General features: G+C 40.4%; 1 protein-coding gene across 1 annotated transcript in view; it reads left to right on the top strand.

Moving 5' to 3' along the window:
- SERPINA7 (serpin family A member 7) overlaps positions 1–16,595 on the top strand; it is an 89,471-nt gene that overhangs the window by 49,769 nt on the left and 23,107 nt on the right. The window contains exon 6 of the mRNA XM_072743321.1: positions 14,900–14,942. Coding sequence (XP_072599422.1) covers positions 14,932–14,942 — 11 coding nt within the window. The 5' untranslated portion in view covers positions 14,900–14,931. The remainder of the gene's footprint in view (positions 1–14,899; positions 14,943–16,595) is intronic.

The raw sequence follows: 16,595 nt of genomic DNA, 5'->3' as shown, positions 1-16,595 counted from the left end.
CCACATCTGGAGGCAACGGTCCCTCTCCACGGTCCTGGGCCTCCCGGGAGTGGCAGATGATCACGCAGGCAGCATGCGTGGGGCCGGATCAGGACATGGTCCTTATCATAGATACGGTGTAGCAGGGAATGAATCAAAACCCTTAAGAGGGACCAAAATCGAGTCATGGGGTCCTCAGGAGGCCCCGCAGCAATTTCTGCATGCTCTTGGCCTTGGCTGTTGCCTTCCTCTTGCTCAATCACTTCCTCTTCCTCCTCATTCTCTTCCTCGTTGGCCTTGCCCTCTTCTGACTCAGACTCCTCCTCATTCCCAAACCCATACTCGAAATCTGGCGACTGGTACTCATCGACTTCCTGGTCCCTGAACTCAAAATCAAACTCCTCTTCTTCCTCTTCCTCCTCCACTTCCCCCTCATCCTCCTCTTCTAGCATCTCTACATCCCAGATCTTTTCTGCCGCTTGGGCAGCCTCCTGCCTACCCTCTTTTTCAAGAAGGGCTCTGGAAAGCCCTTCAGAAGCTAGGAAGGCTGCACTCTCCCTGACTCCATCCACCCCTTCTGAAGGTGACAGTGGGACCTTGAGGAGCCTGGGGTCCTGGCCACCTGGCATCAGACTTGGATCCTCGGTGGCAGACAAGGCAGGAGGGGCCCGCGGGTCTGTGCCTCAACTGGAGCTGTGATCAGGCCACAGCGACAACTGCGGCGAAGATGGCGCCTGTTGAAGTGACTGCCCCCAAGGGGAGGTTGTTGGCAGAAGCACATGTCAGGAGGCGGTGGAGGCGATAGAGAGGATGGCTTCAGAGGGCCCAACAGTCCATGAAGGTGCCTGTGGAAGCCCTGTCACAGCAGGCACAGAGGGGCACCCCAAGGAGCCCTCTAAGAAGATCGCGCTGAGGTGGTTGTGGACAAGGCAAGAAGGATTCCATTGGCCTGGTGACGAGAGGTGAAACTTGGAGGAGTCAACAAAAGGCCACTTCCTCCACCGTGAGCTCTAAGCTGATTTGCTGAGAAGGAATGATTGACATGGCTGGGGTCCAATGGTGAGCGAGGCCTTAGGTTACCTCTAGACCCGAGCGTACTACTATTTGAATTCTTCTTTAATCCCACAGTAGTCCCCACACTTATATTCTACCTTTGAGACAAATCAGTGTCCAGATATGAGAGCACTTTGTTGCATGCAAATTGATTTGTTTCCCGGTTACCTCCTGGGGTTCTTTCACGCCAATAGAGACCACTCATTATTATTATTTTTAATGGATATATCAAACAGCAGCAATGGTAGAAACCTCCCATAAGAGAGGGAGAGGGAATTTGGACATTTTCTCACCATTAAAACTACTTGGGAGAGAGGAGGGAAGATGGTGGAAGAGTAAGGGACCCTCGTTTCATGCGATCACTTAAAGTCAGATAGATAGCTTTCAAATCATTTTGAACAATTGTGAACTCAAGCTGTTATCTAAGAAAAGAATTACTGCAATCTACAAATAGAAAAGTGACCACTTTTTGCAAAGTAGGAGGTGCGGAGAAGTGAATCTGAGGGGATATATTGGAAGATAAACTGAGGGGGGGGGGAAGGGATCCTCCATATTCCAGCTACCAGTAAGTGATACAGCAGTGGAGTGCAAAATCAGAACTTCCAGAAGCTGCTCTGATGAGGGATGTTCCCACCTGAAAGGTGCTTAACTGGCACAGTGGGGCAAAATCCTATGTGGGACAGTGTGGTCTCAGGATTCCAGGGGTCATAGAAAGAACAGGGTGCCTGAGTGTTGCAGAGTCCCCAAGCATTGGAGCAGGGAAGCCGGTTGCAATCAGGGAGCATAGGCATGGGCTTTCAGCTTGGTGTTGCCATAAACTGCGAACTACCAGCAAGGTCAGGAGATCAAATTAATAAGACTGATAAACCCCTGGCCAGAATTACCAAAAAGAGAAGGGAAATGTCCCATATTAATAAAATCATGAATGAGGAAGGGGCAAGATGGCGGAAGAGTAGGGTCCCCAAGTCACCTGTCCCCACCAAATTACCTAGATAATCTTCAAATCATCCTGAAAATCTATGAATTCAGCCTGAGATTTAAGGAGAGAACAGCTGGAATGCTACAGTGAGAAGAGTTCACGCTTCGATCAAGGTAGGAATACGGGGAAAAAAGAAATGAAACAAAAGGCATCCAAGGGGGAGGGGCCCCGCAAGGAGCCAGGCTGAGGAGCCCTGCTAAGGCCCGGGCCAGTGCCCCCAGACAGGAAAGCACCGTCCTGGAGAAGCAGGAGCTTCACCAATCTTCCTGGGCAGAAAGGCGCTCACAGGGAGTTAGAGCAGGACCCCAGGAGGGAGAAGATGCCCTCAGGCTCCATGGGACACTAATAGACACCTACGCCCTGGGGAGAATGCCACACCCCGCGGCCGAGCTCCCTAAAGGGCTGTAGCGCGGACACAGTTGGACCCGGGAGCAGCTCGGAGGGGCTCGGGCAGCGGCTCCGCGGAGAGGGGTTGTGTAGCCCTGGGAGCAGCTCGGAGGCGGCTCCAGCAGAGGAAGAGGCTCCCCGCAGAGGGGGCTGCCCGACCAGGAATGGAATCCAACAGCACAGGCCCGGGAGCACAGGGCGCCGGGGACACAGCCCAGGATCAGACCTCCCCCTGGGACAGGCGGAGGCCAGGAGGGCCCAGGACAGCAAGGACGCTCCTGCCCCAAGCTGAGCAGATCAGCGGCCTCGCCCCTGGAGCATCCAGGCCCCTGCAGACTGAGAGCTCCACAGTTACTGCAGGAGCTGAATCCAGGGCTCTATGGCTGGCCGCCGCCACTGTTCTTCCTCCTGGGACCTCACGGGGTAAATGATACCCACTGAGCCTTGCACCAGACAGGGGGCAGAGCAGCTCCCCCAAGTGCTAACACCTGAAAATCAGCACAACAGGCCCCTCCCCCCAGAAGACCAGCTATACGGACAAGTTCCAGGGGAAATCAAGTGACTTAAAGTATACAGAATCAGAAGATACTCCCCTGTGTTTTTTTTTTTTTTTTTGATTTCTGCTTGCTTCCCCAACCCTTTTTTTCTTTCTCTTTTTCTTCTCTTTTTTTTCTTTTTTCTTCCTTTTTTCTTTTTTATTTTTCTCTTTTATTTCCTTCTTTCTCTCCTCTCTTTTTCTCTTTTTCCCAATACAACTTGTTTTTGGCCACACTGCACTGAGCAAAATGACTAGAAAGAAAACCTCACCTCAAAAGAAAGAATCAGAAACAGTCCTCTCTCCCACAGAGTTACAAAATCTGGATTACAATTCAATGTCAGAAAGCCAATTCAGAAGCACTATTATAAAGCTACTGGTGGCCGTAGAAAAAATCATAAAGGACTCAAGAGACTTCATGACTGCAGAATTTAGATCTAATCAGGCAGAAATTAAAAATCAATTGAATGAGATGCAATCCAAGCTAAAAGTCCTAACGACGAGGGTTAACGAGGTGGAAGAACGAGTGAGTGACATAGAAGACAAGTTGATGGCAAAGAGGGAAACTGAGAAAAAAGAGACAAACAACTAAAAGACCAGGAGGGGGATCCCTGGGTGGTGCAGCGATTTGGCGCTCCTTTGGCACAGGGTGCGATCCTGGACACCAGGAATCGAATACCACGTGGGGCTCCTGGTGAATGGAGCCTGCTTCTACCTCTGCCTGTGTCTCTGCCTCTCTCTCTCTCTCTCTCTCTCTCTCTCTCTGTGTGTGACTATAATAAATAAAAAAATTTAAAAGACCATGAGGATAGATTAAGGGAAATAAATGACAGCCTGAGGAAGAAAACCCTACGTTTAATTTGGGTTCCCGAGGGCGCCGAAAGGGATAGAGGTCCAGAATATGTATTTGAACAAATCGTAGCTGAAAACTTTCCTAATCTGGGAAGGGAAACAGGCATTCAGATCCAGGAAAGAGAGAAATCACCCTCCCCCCCTAAAATCAATAAAAACCGTTAAACATATCAACATTTAATAGTGATGCTTCCAAATTCCAAAGATAAAGGGAAGATGCTTAAAGCAGCAAGAGACAAGAAATCCATGAAATTTTATGGGGAGTAGTATTAGGGTAACAGCAGACCTCCCCACAGAGACCTGGCAGGCCAGAAAGGGCTGGCAGGATATATTCAGGGACCTAAATGAGAAGAACATGCAACCAAGAATACTTTATCCAGCAAGGCTCTCATTCAGAATGGAAGGAGAGATAAAGAGCTTCCAAGACAGGCAGGAACTGAAAGAATATGTGACCTCCAAACCAGCTCTGCAAGAAATTTTAAGGGGGACTCTTAAAATTCCCCTTTAAGAGGAAGTCCAGTGGAACAATCCAAAAAACAAGGACTGAATAGATATCATGATGACCCTAAACTCATATCTTTCAATAGTAACTCTGAACGTGAACGGGCTGAATGACCCCATCAAAAGGCGCAGGGTTTCAGACTGGATAAAAAAGCAGGACCCATCTATTTTCTGTCTACAAGAGACTCATTTAGACAGAAGGACACCTACAGCCTGAAAATAAAAGGTTGGAGAACCATTTACCATTCAAATGGTCCTCAAAAGAAAGCAGGGGTAGCCATCCTTATATCAGATAAACTAAAATTTACCCCGAAGACTGTAGTGAGAGATGAAGAGGGATACTATATCATACTTAAAGGATCTATCCATCAAGAGGAGTTAACAATCCTCAATATATATGCCCCGAATGTGGGAGCTGCCAAATATATCAGTCAATTAATAACCAAAGTTAAGACATACTTAGATAATAATACACTTATACTTGGTGACTTCAATCTAGCGCTTTCTACACTCGATAGGTCTTCTAAACACAACATCTCCAAAGAAACGAGAGCTTTAAATGATACACTGGACCAGATGGATTTCACAGATATCTACAGAACTTTACATCCAAACTCAACTGAATACACATTCTTCTCAAGTGCACATGGAACTTTCTCCAGAATAGACCACATAATGGGTCACAAATCGGGTCTGAACCGATACCAAAATATTGGCATCGTCCCCTGCATATTCTCAGACCATAATGCCTTGAAATTAGAACTAAATCACAACAAGAAGTTTGGAAGGACCTTAAACACGTGGAGGTTAAGGACCATCCTGCTAAAAGATGAAAGGGTCAACCAGGAAATTAAGGAAGAATTAAAAAGATTCATGGAAATTAATGAGAATGAAGATACAACCGTTCAATATCTTTGGGATGCAGCAGAAGCAGTCCTGTGGGGGAAATACATCGCAATACAAGCATCCATTCAAAACCTGGAAAGAACTCAAACAGAAAAGCTAACCTTACACCTAAAGAAGCTAGAGAAAAAACAGCAAATGAACCCAATGCCCAGCAGAAGAAGAGAGTTAAAAAGATTTGAGCAGAACTCAATGATCGAGACCAGAAGAACTGTGGAACAGATCAACAGAACCAGGAGTTGGTTCTTTGAAAGAATTAATAAGGTAGATAAACCATTAGCCAGCCTTATTAAAAAGAAGAGAGAGAAGACTCTAATTAATAAAATCATGAATGAGAAAGGAGTGATCACTCCCAACACCAAGGAAATACAAACAATTTTAAAAACATATTATGAACAGCTATACGCCAATAAATTAGGCAATCAAGCAGAAATAGATGCATTTCTGGGAAACCACAAACTACCAAAACTGGAACAGGAAGGAATAGAAAACCAGAACAGGCCAATAACAAGGAAGGAAATTGAAGCAGTCATCAAAAACCTCCCAAGACACAAGAGTCCAGGGCCAGATGGCTTCCCAGGGGAATTCTATCAAACGTTTAAAGAAGAAACCATACCTATTCTACTAAAGCTATTTGGAAAGATAGAAAGAGATGGAGTACTTCCAAATTCATTCTATGAGGCCAGCATCACCTTAATTCCACCCAGGCAAAGACCCGACCAAAACGGAGAATTATAGACCAATATCCCTGATGAACATGGATGCAAAAATTCTCAACAAGATACTAGCCAATAGGATCCAACAGTACTTTAAGAAAATTATTCACCATGACAAAGTGAGATTTATTCCTGGGACACAAGGCTGGTTCAACACTCGTAAAACTCTCAATGTGATTCATCATGTCAGCAAGAGAAAAACCAAGAACCATATGATCCTCTCATTAGATGCAGAGAAAGCATTTGACAAAATACAGCATCCATTTTTGATCAAAACTCCTCAGAGTGTAGGGATAGAGGGAACATTCCTCAACATCTTAAAAGTCATCTACGCAAAGTGCACAGGAAATATCATTCTCAATGGGGAAGCACTGGGATCCTTTCCCCTAAGATCAGGAACAAGACAGGGATGTCCACTCTCACCACTGATATTCAACATTTTACTGGAATTCCTAGCCTCAGCAATCATACAACAAAAAGACATTAAAGGCATTCAAATTGGCAAACTCTCCCTCTTCATCAATGACATGGTACTCTACATAGAAAACCCAAAGCCTCCATCCCAAGATTGCTAGAACTCAAACAGCAATTTGGCAGCGTGGCAGGATACAAAATCAATGCCCAGAAGTCAGTGGCATTTCAATTCACTAACAATGAGACTGAAGAAAGGGAAATTAAGGAGTCAGTCCCATTGACAATTGCACCGAAAAGCATAAGATACCTAGGAATAAACCTAACCAAAGAAGTCAAGGATCTATACCCTAAAAACTATAGAACACTTCTGAAAGAAATTGAGGAAGACACAGAGATGCAAAAATATTCCATGCTCATGGATTGGCAGAATTAATATTGTGAAAATGTTAATGTTACCCAGGGCTATTTACACGTTTAATGCAATCCCTATCAAAATACCATGGACTTTCTTCAGAGAGTTAGAATAAATTATTTTAAGATTTGTGTGGAATCAGAGAAGACCCCAAATAGACAGGGGAATTTAAAAAAAAACCATATCTGGGGGCATCACAATGCCAGATTTCAGGTTGTACTACAAAGCTCTGGTCATCAAGACAGTGTGGTACTGGTACAAAAACAGACGTATAGATCAATGGAACAGAATAGAGAACCCAGAAGTGGACCCTCAACTTTATGGTCAACTAATATTCAATAAAGCAGGAAAGACTATCCACTGGAAGAAAGCCAGTCTCTTCAATAAATGGTGCTGGGAAAATTGGACATTCACATGCAGAAGAATGAAACTGGACCACTCTCTTTCACCATACACAAAGATAAACTCAAAATGGTTGAAAGATCTAAATGTGAGACAAGATTCCATCAAAATCCTAGAGGAGAACACAGACCCTTTTTGAACTCAGCCACAGTAACTTCTTGCAAGATACATCCACAAAGGCAAAAGAAACAAAAGCAAAAATGAACTATTGGGACTTCATCAAGATAAGAAGGTTTTGCACAGTGAAGGATACAGTCAACAAAACTAAAAGACAACCTACAGAATGGGAGAAGATATTTGCAAATGACCTATCAGATAAAGGGCTAGTTTCCAAGATTTGTAAAAAACTTATTAAAGTCAACAACAAAGAAACAAAGAATACGATCATAAAACGGGCAAAAGACCTGAACAGAAATGTCACAGAGGAAGACATAGACATGGCCAACATGCACATGGGAAAATGGTCTGCATCACTTGCCATCAGGGAAATACAAATCAAAACCACAGTGAGATACCACCTCACAGCAGTGAGACTGGGGAAAATTAACAAGGCAGGAAACCACAAATTTTGGAGAGGATGCGGAGAAAAGGGAACACTCTTACACTGTGGGTGGGAATGTGAAATGATCCAGCCACTCTGGAAAACTGTGTGGAGGTTCCTCAAAGAGTTAAAAATAGACCTGCCCTACAACCCAGCAATTGCACTGTTGGGGATTTACCCCCAAAATACAGATGCAATGAAACGCCGGGACACCTTCACCCCGTAGTTTATAGCAGCAATGTCCACAATAGCCAAACTGTGGGAGGAGCCTTGGTTCCATTGAAAGATGAATGGATAAAGAAGATGTGGTTTATGTATATAATGGAATGTTACTCAGCCATTAGAAACGACAAATACCCACCATTTGCTTCAACGTGGATGGAACTGGAGGGTATTATGCTGAGTGAAGTAAGTCAATCGGAGAAGGACAAACATTATATGTTCTCATTCATTTGGGGAATATAAATAATAGTGAAAGGGAATATAAGGGAAGGGAGAAGAAATGTGTGGGAAATATTAGAAAGGGAGACAGAACATAAAGACTCCTAACTCTGGGAAATGAACTAGGGGTGGTGGAAGTGGAGGAAGGCAGGGGGTGGGGGTGAATGGGTGACGGGCACTGAGGGGGGCACTTGACGGGATGAGCACTGGGTATTATTCTGTATGTTGGTAAATTGAACACCAATAAAAATAAATTTATTATATAAAAAAAATGGACCCCACCAAAAGGAGAATTACAGACCAATAACCCTGATGAATATGAATGCTCAAATTTTCACCAAGATACTAGCCAATTGGATCCAGCAGTACATTGAAAGGTGGGGGTTGGCGTAACTGGGTGATGTGCATTAAGGAGGGAATGTGAAGTGATGAGGATTGAGTGTCAGACTATATATTGGCAAATTGAATTTAAAATAAAAAATAATTAAAACAGAACAAAACAAAAAAGGGGACAACTGGTATCTTTGGGGATGATGAAAATGTCTTTCATATTGATTATGGGAATGTTTTCAAGAATATGTACAAGATACCTAGGAATAAACCTAACCAGGATCTGTACTCTAGAAACTACAGAACACTTATGAAAGAAATTGAGGAAGATACAAAGAAATGGAAAGACACTGCATGTTCATGGATTATAAGAACAAGTATTGTTAAAATGTCCATACTACCCAGAGCAATCTACATATTTAATGCAATTCCTGTCAAAATCTCATCAGCATTTTTCAGAAAGCTGGAACAAATAGTCCCAAAACTTGAATGAAATGAGAAAAGACCCCATATAGCCAGAGGAGTATTGAAAAAGAAAACCAATGCTGGTGGGATCTCAATGTTGGGTTCCAAGCTGTATTACAAAGCTGTGATCATCAAAACAATATGGTACAGGCACAAAAACAGACACATAGCTCAATGGAACAGAATAGAGAAGCCAAAAATAGACACTAAACTCTATGGTCAGGCAGCCCAGGTGGCTTGGTGGTTTGGCACTGCCTTCAGCCCAGGGCCTGATCCTGGAGACCCAGGATCGAGTCCCATGTCAGGCTCCCTGCATGGAGCCTGCTTCTCCCTCCACCTGTGTCTCTGTCCCTCTGTTTCTCATGAGTAAATAAATAAAATATTAAAAAAACAAAACAAAGGAAAATAAACTCAATGTCAACTAATCTTTCACAAAGCAAGAAAGAAAAGCCAATGGAAAATGGACAGTGTTTTCAATAAATGGTGTTGGGCAAATTGGACAGCCACATGCAGAATAATGAAACTGGACAATTCTCTTACACCATACACAAAGATAAACTCAAAATGGTTGAAAGATCTAAATGTGAGGCAAGAAGCCATCAAAATCCTAGAGGAGAACACAGGCAGCAGCCTCTCTGAGGACCCTGGCCACAGCAACTTCTTGCTAGACACGTCTCCAAAGCCAAGGGAAACAAAAGTAAAAATGAACTATTGGGACTTCATCAAGATAAAGTCTTCTGCACAGCAAAGGAAACAATCAATAAAGTAAAAGACAGCCTATGGAATGGGAGAGGATATTTGCAAATGAAATATCAGATAAAGGGCTAGTATCCAAGATCTATAAAGAACTTCTCAAACTCCATGCCCAAGAAATAAACAATCCAGTCATGAAATGGCCAGAAGACATGGACAGACATTTCTCCAAATAAGACAAGCAAATGGCCAACAGACACATGAAAAAATGCTCCACATCACTTGCTATCAGGGAAATACAAATTCAAACCACAATGAGATACCGCCTCACACCAGTCAGAAAGGCTAAAGTTAACAAGACAGGAAACAACAAACTTTTATGAGGCTTTGGAGAAAGGGGAACCCTCTTGCACTGTTGGTAGGGATGCAAGCTTGTACAGCTACTCTGAAAAACAGTGTGGGGGTTCCTCAAAGAGTTAAATATAGAGCTACCCTGTGACCCAGCAACTGCTGTACTTAATAGTATTTACCCCAAAGATACACACGTAGTGATCCGAATGGGCATCAGCACCCCAATGTTTATAGAGAAATGTCCACAATAGCAGACTATGGAAAGAGCTCAGATGTCCATCTACAGATGAATGGATAAAGAAGATGATATCAGCTCCCAAAGCCAAAACTCAAGTATAAATAATTCTTAAAATTATGGAGAAACAAAACACTGCTTCATTCTTATTTTGGAAAGTAAGTTGTTTTTTAACTGAAAATATTTTTTCGTAAAAAAAGAACAATAAATTATTTTTAGATATCATATTTTAGAAAATAATTATTGATACAGTCCCTTAATCACTCCAAACAAATATCAATGATTTGTTAAAATATTTTCTTTTTTTTATACGTATATTTTTTATTGGAGTTTGATTTGCCAACATATAGTATAACACCCAGTGCTCATCCCATCAAGTGCCCCCCTCAGTGCCCGTCACCCAGTCACCCCATCTCCCCACCCACCTCCGCTTCCACTACCCCTTGTTCATTTCCCAGAGTTAGGAGTCTCTCAAGTTTTGTCACCCTCTAATTTTCCCACTCATTTTCTCTTCATTCCTATAATCCCTTTCACTATTTTTAAAAAAGACATAAACAGAAATTTCACCAAAGAAGACATACACATGGCCAACAAGCACATGAGAAAATGCTCTGCATCACTTGCTATCAAGGAATATAAATCAAAACCACAATGAGATATCACCTCATACCAATGAGAATGGTGAAAATTAACAAGATAGGAAACAACAAATGTTGGAGAGGATGTGGAGAAAGGGGAACCCTCTTACACTGTTGGTGGGAATGTGAACTGGTACAGCCACTCTGGAAAACTGTGAGGAGGTTCCCCAAAGAGTTAAAAATAGAGTTACCCTGCGACCCAGCAATTGCACTACTGGGATTTACCCCAAAGATACAGATGCAGTGAAAAGCTGAGACACCTGCATCCCAATGTTTATAGCAGCAATGTCCACAATAGCAAAACCGTGGAAGGAACCTTGGTGCCCATTGAAAGATGAATGGATAAAGAAGATGTGGTATATATTACTCAGCCATAAGAAATGATGAATACCCACCATTTGCTTCGACATGGATTCAACTGGAGGGTATTATGCTTACTGAGGTTAGTCAATAAGAGAAGGACAATCATTACATGGTTTCACTCCTACCGGGAATATCAATGATTTTAACTTTTCTCTGGTTTAAAAAGGAAGGATCATAGTATTGTCATAAATCATTGGTTTCAATCTGGAATGAAATGTAGAAATCTTCTAATCCACCTCCTTCATAAAGACAATAAAAGTGAGTCACAATCCCAATCTGAGGTCTCAAGTTGGTTTAATAAATGTCTCCATGATGGGACCTTGTTGTGTGTCTTTCCATTTCTAGGCCTTGATTTTATCATCTATCAATTTAGAGAAATGTTACCCTAGTTACATCACAAGGGCTTTCTGAGGATCAGATAAAGTAATGGACACTTTTCAGGGTTTCCTATGTTATACCTGTATACATTATATCAATAACATCTTTGTCCCATTCTTGAATCATTTCAGAGAAAGTTTTGATTACTGTCTTAGGTTTTCAGAATAAACCTTCTAATTGGTTTTGGAGGAATCCATTTCTTTCTCAGATATATGGGGTTTAACCACTAATTCTCTTTATGGTTGTGTTAAAAATTATGTTTGGCTTTTATTTTAAGTAGTTTAGATGCTTATATACATATATCTCAAAGATATATTTGCACTCCCATGTTCATTGTAACATTTTTCAAAATAGTCCATATATGGAAACAACCTAGGTGTCCATCGATAGGTGGATAAAGAAAATGTGGTGCACATATGTATATGTTCCATGATGGGGAGATATATGCAAAATGACCTACAAAGGCCAAAAGAACTGTATGAAGGAAGAAAAAAGCTAGTAATTGCACCTTCACAAAAATGGCTTATTAAAGTGACTTATGGACAGAAGTTTGTCTTGGGTGGCTGCAAAATGAGTTCATCTCTGTAAACTCCACCTCCTCTAAGATCTGCTTTTATAGCCTGAGTGGTTGGGAAGTAGTGCTGGAGACGACTATGGAGGAAATGTTTGAGAAATAATTGTATACCATAGTTATATGTCAAAGCAGATCAAGGATGTTATGCCCTAAAGATATACTTAAGGGGTATTATGTGCGTTTATTTATTTTTTAAAAGATTTTTATTTATTTATTAATGAGAGTCACACAGAGATTGAGAGAGAGAGAGAGAGACAGAGACAGAGAGACAGAGACACAGGCAGAGGGAGAAGCATGCTCCATGCGGGAAGCCCAACGTGGGACTCGATCCAAGGTCTCCAGGATCACACCCTGGGCTGAAGGCAACGCTTAACTGCTTAGCCACCAGGGCTGCCCTATTGTGTGCGTTTAGATAAAAAGAATGAATGGGGAGGGAGGGCTATGCTCAAAAAAGCCTTAAAGTCACAGAGTGTTATTCATGGTGGATTTATCCAAGATGGCATTAGTCTCATTCATACATTATATAATGGAATATTATTCAGCCATAAAAAGAAGGAAATCCTACCATTTGTGGCAACATGGTCAACCTTGGAGGGCATTATATATTTTTTATTTTAATTCCAATATAGTTAATACACAATATTATGTTAGTTTCAGGTGCGTAATATAGTAATATAGTCACTCACCAATTCTATGTATTCCTCAGTGCTCATCAAGATAAGTGTATTCTTAATACCCTTTGCCTATTGCACCCATACTCTCATTCACCTCCCCTCTGGTAACCATCATTTGATTCTCTATAGTTAAGGGTCTATTTTTTGTTTGGTTTGTCTCTTTTATTTCCTTTGTTCATTTGTTTCATTTCTTATATATCTGTTTCTATATAAGAAAATCATATAGCATCTGTTTTTCTCTGACTGGCTTATTTCACTTAGCATTTTATTCTTTAGTTCCATCCAGGTTGTTGCAAATGGCAAGAATTCATTGTTTCTTATGGCTGAATACTTTTCAGTTGTATACATATACCACATCTTCTTTATCCATTCATTGATCAATGGACACTTGAGCTGTTCTCTATCTTGACTATTGTAAATAATGCTGTAATAAACATGAGTGTGCACGTATCCCTTTGAATTAGTGTTTTCATATTTTGGGGGAAATATCCAGTAGTGCAATTACTGGATTATAGCATAGTTCTATTTTTAATTGTTTTTAAATGTCTTTATTGAAGTTCTAGTTAGTTAACATACAGGGAAATATTAATTTCAGGTGTACAATATAGTGACTCAACACTTAACATGCGATGCCTGGTGCCCATCACATGTGCACTCCTTAATCCCCATCACCTATTTAACCCATTCCTCTACCCATATTCCTTCTGGTAACCATTAGTTTGTTCTTTATAGTTAAGAGTCTGTTTCTTGTTTTCTCTCCCTCACTTTTTCCCTTTGTTCCTTTGTTTTGCTTTTGAAATTCCACACACGAGTGAAATTACATGGTATTTGTCTTTTTCTGATTTATTTCAATTAGCATAATAATTTCTATCCATGTTGATGCAAATGGCAAGATTTCATTCTTTTTTATGGCCATGTAATATATATATATATATATATATATATATATATATATATATATATATGCCATTTCTTCTTTATCCATCAGTCAGTAGATAATTGGGCTGTTTCCATAATGTGGCTATCATAATGCTGATATAAACATCGGTACGTGTATCCCTTTGAATTAGTATTTTTTTGTACTCTTTGGGCAAATATGCAGTAGTGCAATTACTGGATAATAGGGTTAGGGTTACACCATTTGCTTCAACGTGGATTGAACTGGAGGGTATTATGCTGAGTGAAATAAGTCAATCGGAGAAGGACAAACATTATATGTTCTCATTCATTTGGGGAACATAAATAATAGTGAAAGGGAATAGAAGGGAAGGGAGAAGAAATGGGTAGGAAATATCAGAAAGGGAGACAGAACGTAAAGACTCCTAACTCTGGGAAACGAACTAGTGGTGGTGGAAGGAGAGGAGGGCGGGGGGTGGGGGTGAATGGGTGACGGGCACTGAGGGGGGCACTTGACGGGATGAGCACTGGGTGTTATTCTGTATGTTGGCAAATTGAACACCAATTAAAAATAAATTTATTATAAAAATAATAAAAAATAAAAATTGTAAAAAAATAGGGTTAGGCTTAGGCTTTATTTTATTTTATTTTATTATTTTATTTTATTTTTTTAGGGTTAGGCTTTTGAGGAACTTCCATACTGTTTTCCATAGTGGCTGTACCAGTTTGAATTCCCAACAACAGTGCAAGAGGTTTCCTTTTCCTGCACATCCTCATCAACACCTGTTGTTTCTTGTGTTTTTCATTTTAGCTATTCTGACAGGTGTGAGGTGATAATTCATTGTACTTTTGATTTGCAGTTCCCTAATGGTAAGTGATGATGAGCATCTTTTCATGGGTGTATCTGTTTACCACCGAATTTCTTCTTTGGAGAAATGTCTGTTCATGTCTTCTGCCTATTTTTAAATTTTAAATTAGATTATTTGTGGGATTTTTTGGTGCTGAGCTGTGTAAATTTTTTAATATGTTTTGGATACTAACCCTTTATCAGATATGTCATCTGTAAAATTGCTCCCACTCCTTAGGTTGCCTTTCAGTTTTGTTGATTGTCCCCTGAGTTGTGCAGAAGGCTTTATTTTGATGTAGTCCCAGTAGTTTATTTTTGCTTTCGTTTTCCTTGCCTCAGGAGACAGATCTAGGAAGAATTGGCCACAGCTGATGTCAAAGAGGTAACTGTTATGTATTCTCCTCTAGGATTTTTATGGTTTTATGTCTCACACATAGGTCTTCCATCCATTTTGGATTTATTTTTGTGTATGGCATAAGAAAATGATCCAGTTTCATTGTTTTGCATGTAAATGTCTAGTTTTTCCAACACCATTTATTGAAGAGACTGTCTTTTCCCCATCGGATATTCTTTCCTTCTTTATCAAAGATTAATTGACCATATAGTTGTGGGTTAATTTCTGGGGTTTCTATTCTATTCTATTGATCTATGTGTCTATTTTGTGCCAGTACCATACTGTTTTGATCGCTACAGCTTTGGAATATAACTTGAAGTCGGGAGTTGTGATGCCTCCAGCTCTGATTTTCTTTTCCAAGATTGCTTTGGGTATTTGGGGGTCTTTCCTGGTCCATAAAAATGTTAGAATTTTTTGTTCTAGATGTATGATAGATATTGTTGGTATTTTGATAAGTATTGCATTAAGTGTGCATATTGCTTTGGGTAATCTAGGCGTTTTAATAATATTTCTTCTTTCAATCCATTATCATGGAATGTTTTTCTATTTCTTTGTGTCATCTTCAATTTTCTTCATTAGTATTTTATATTTTTTAGAACACAGATCTTTCACATCATTGGTTATATTTATTCCTAGTTATTTTATTGTTTCTGGTGTGATTGTAAATGGGACTGATTCCTAAATTTTTCTTTCTGTTGTTTAATTATTGTATAGTAGTGCAACAGATTTCTATACATTGATTTTGTGTCCTGTGACTTTACTGAATTCAGGTATCAGTTCTAGCAGTTTTTTGGTGGAGTATTTGTGTTTTCTAAAGAGACTACCATGTCATTTGCAAATAGTGAAATTTTACTTCTTCCTTGACAGTGTGGATGTCTTGTATTTCTTTTTTGTCTTAGCAGGGGTTAAGACTTCCAGTGCTATGTTGAAGAAAAGTGTGAAAGTAGACATCCCTGTCTTAATCCTGATTGTAAAGGAAAAGCTCTCAGTTTTTCATCGAGTTATGATGTTAGCTGTGGGTTTTTCATATATGACCTTTATTATGCTGAGATGTTTCCTCTAAACCTACTTTGTTGTAAAATGAATGGATGTTTTACTTTGTTAAATGCTTTTTTGTGTTTATTGAAATGATATCACTTTTATACTTTATTTTAGTAATGTGATGCATCATGTTGATTGGTTTGCAAAAACAAGTCACCTTGCTTGCAACCTGGGAGTAACTGTCACTTGACTCTGGTGAATGATTTTTTTTTGATGTATTGTTGGATTCAGTTTGCTAGTATTTTATTGAGAATTTTTGTATGCATGTTCACAAGGGATATTGGCCTGTAGTTCTCATTTTTCAGTGGAGTCTGTATCTGGTTTTGGTGTCAGAGTAATGCTAGTTTCAGAAAATGAGTTTGGAAGTTTTCCTTCTTATAGGTTTTGGAATAATTTGAAAAGAGTAAGTATTAACTCTTCTTTAAATGCTTGGTAGAATTAATCTGTGAAGCCATCTGGTCCTGGACTTTTGTTTGTTGGGAATTGTTTGACTACTGATTCAATTTCTGTGCTGGTCATAGGTCTAGTTTTCTTTTCTTCCTGTTTCAGTTTTGCTAGGTTATATGTTTCTAGAAATTTATTGATTTCTTCTAGGTTCTC

This window comes from Vulpes vulpes, chromosome X (assembly GCF_048418805.1).
Source record: "Vulpes vulpes isolate BD-2025 chromosome X, VulVul3, whole genome shotgun sequence".
In the NCBI taxonomy this organism is placed as follows: Eukaryota; Metazoa; Chordata; class Mammalia; order Carnivora; family Canidae; genus Vulpes; species Vulpes vulpes.
Note: the sequence above shows the minus strand (reverse complement) of the source record. Positions and strands in the feature narration are given on the sequence as shown.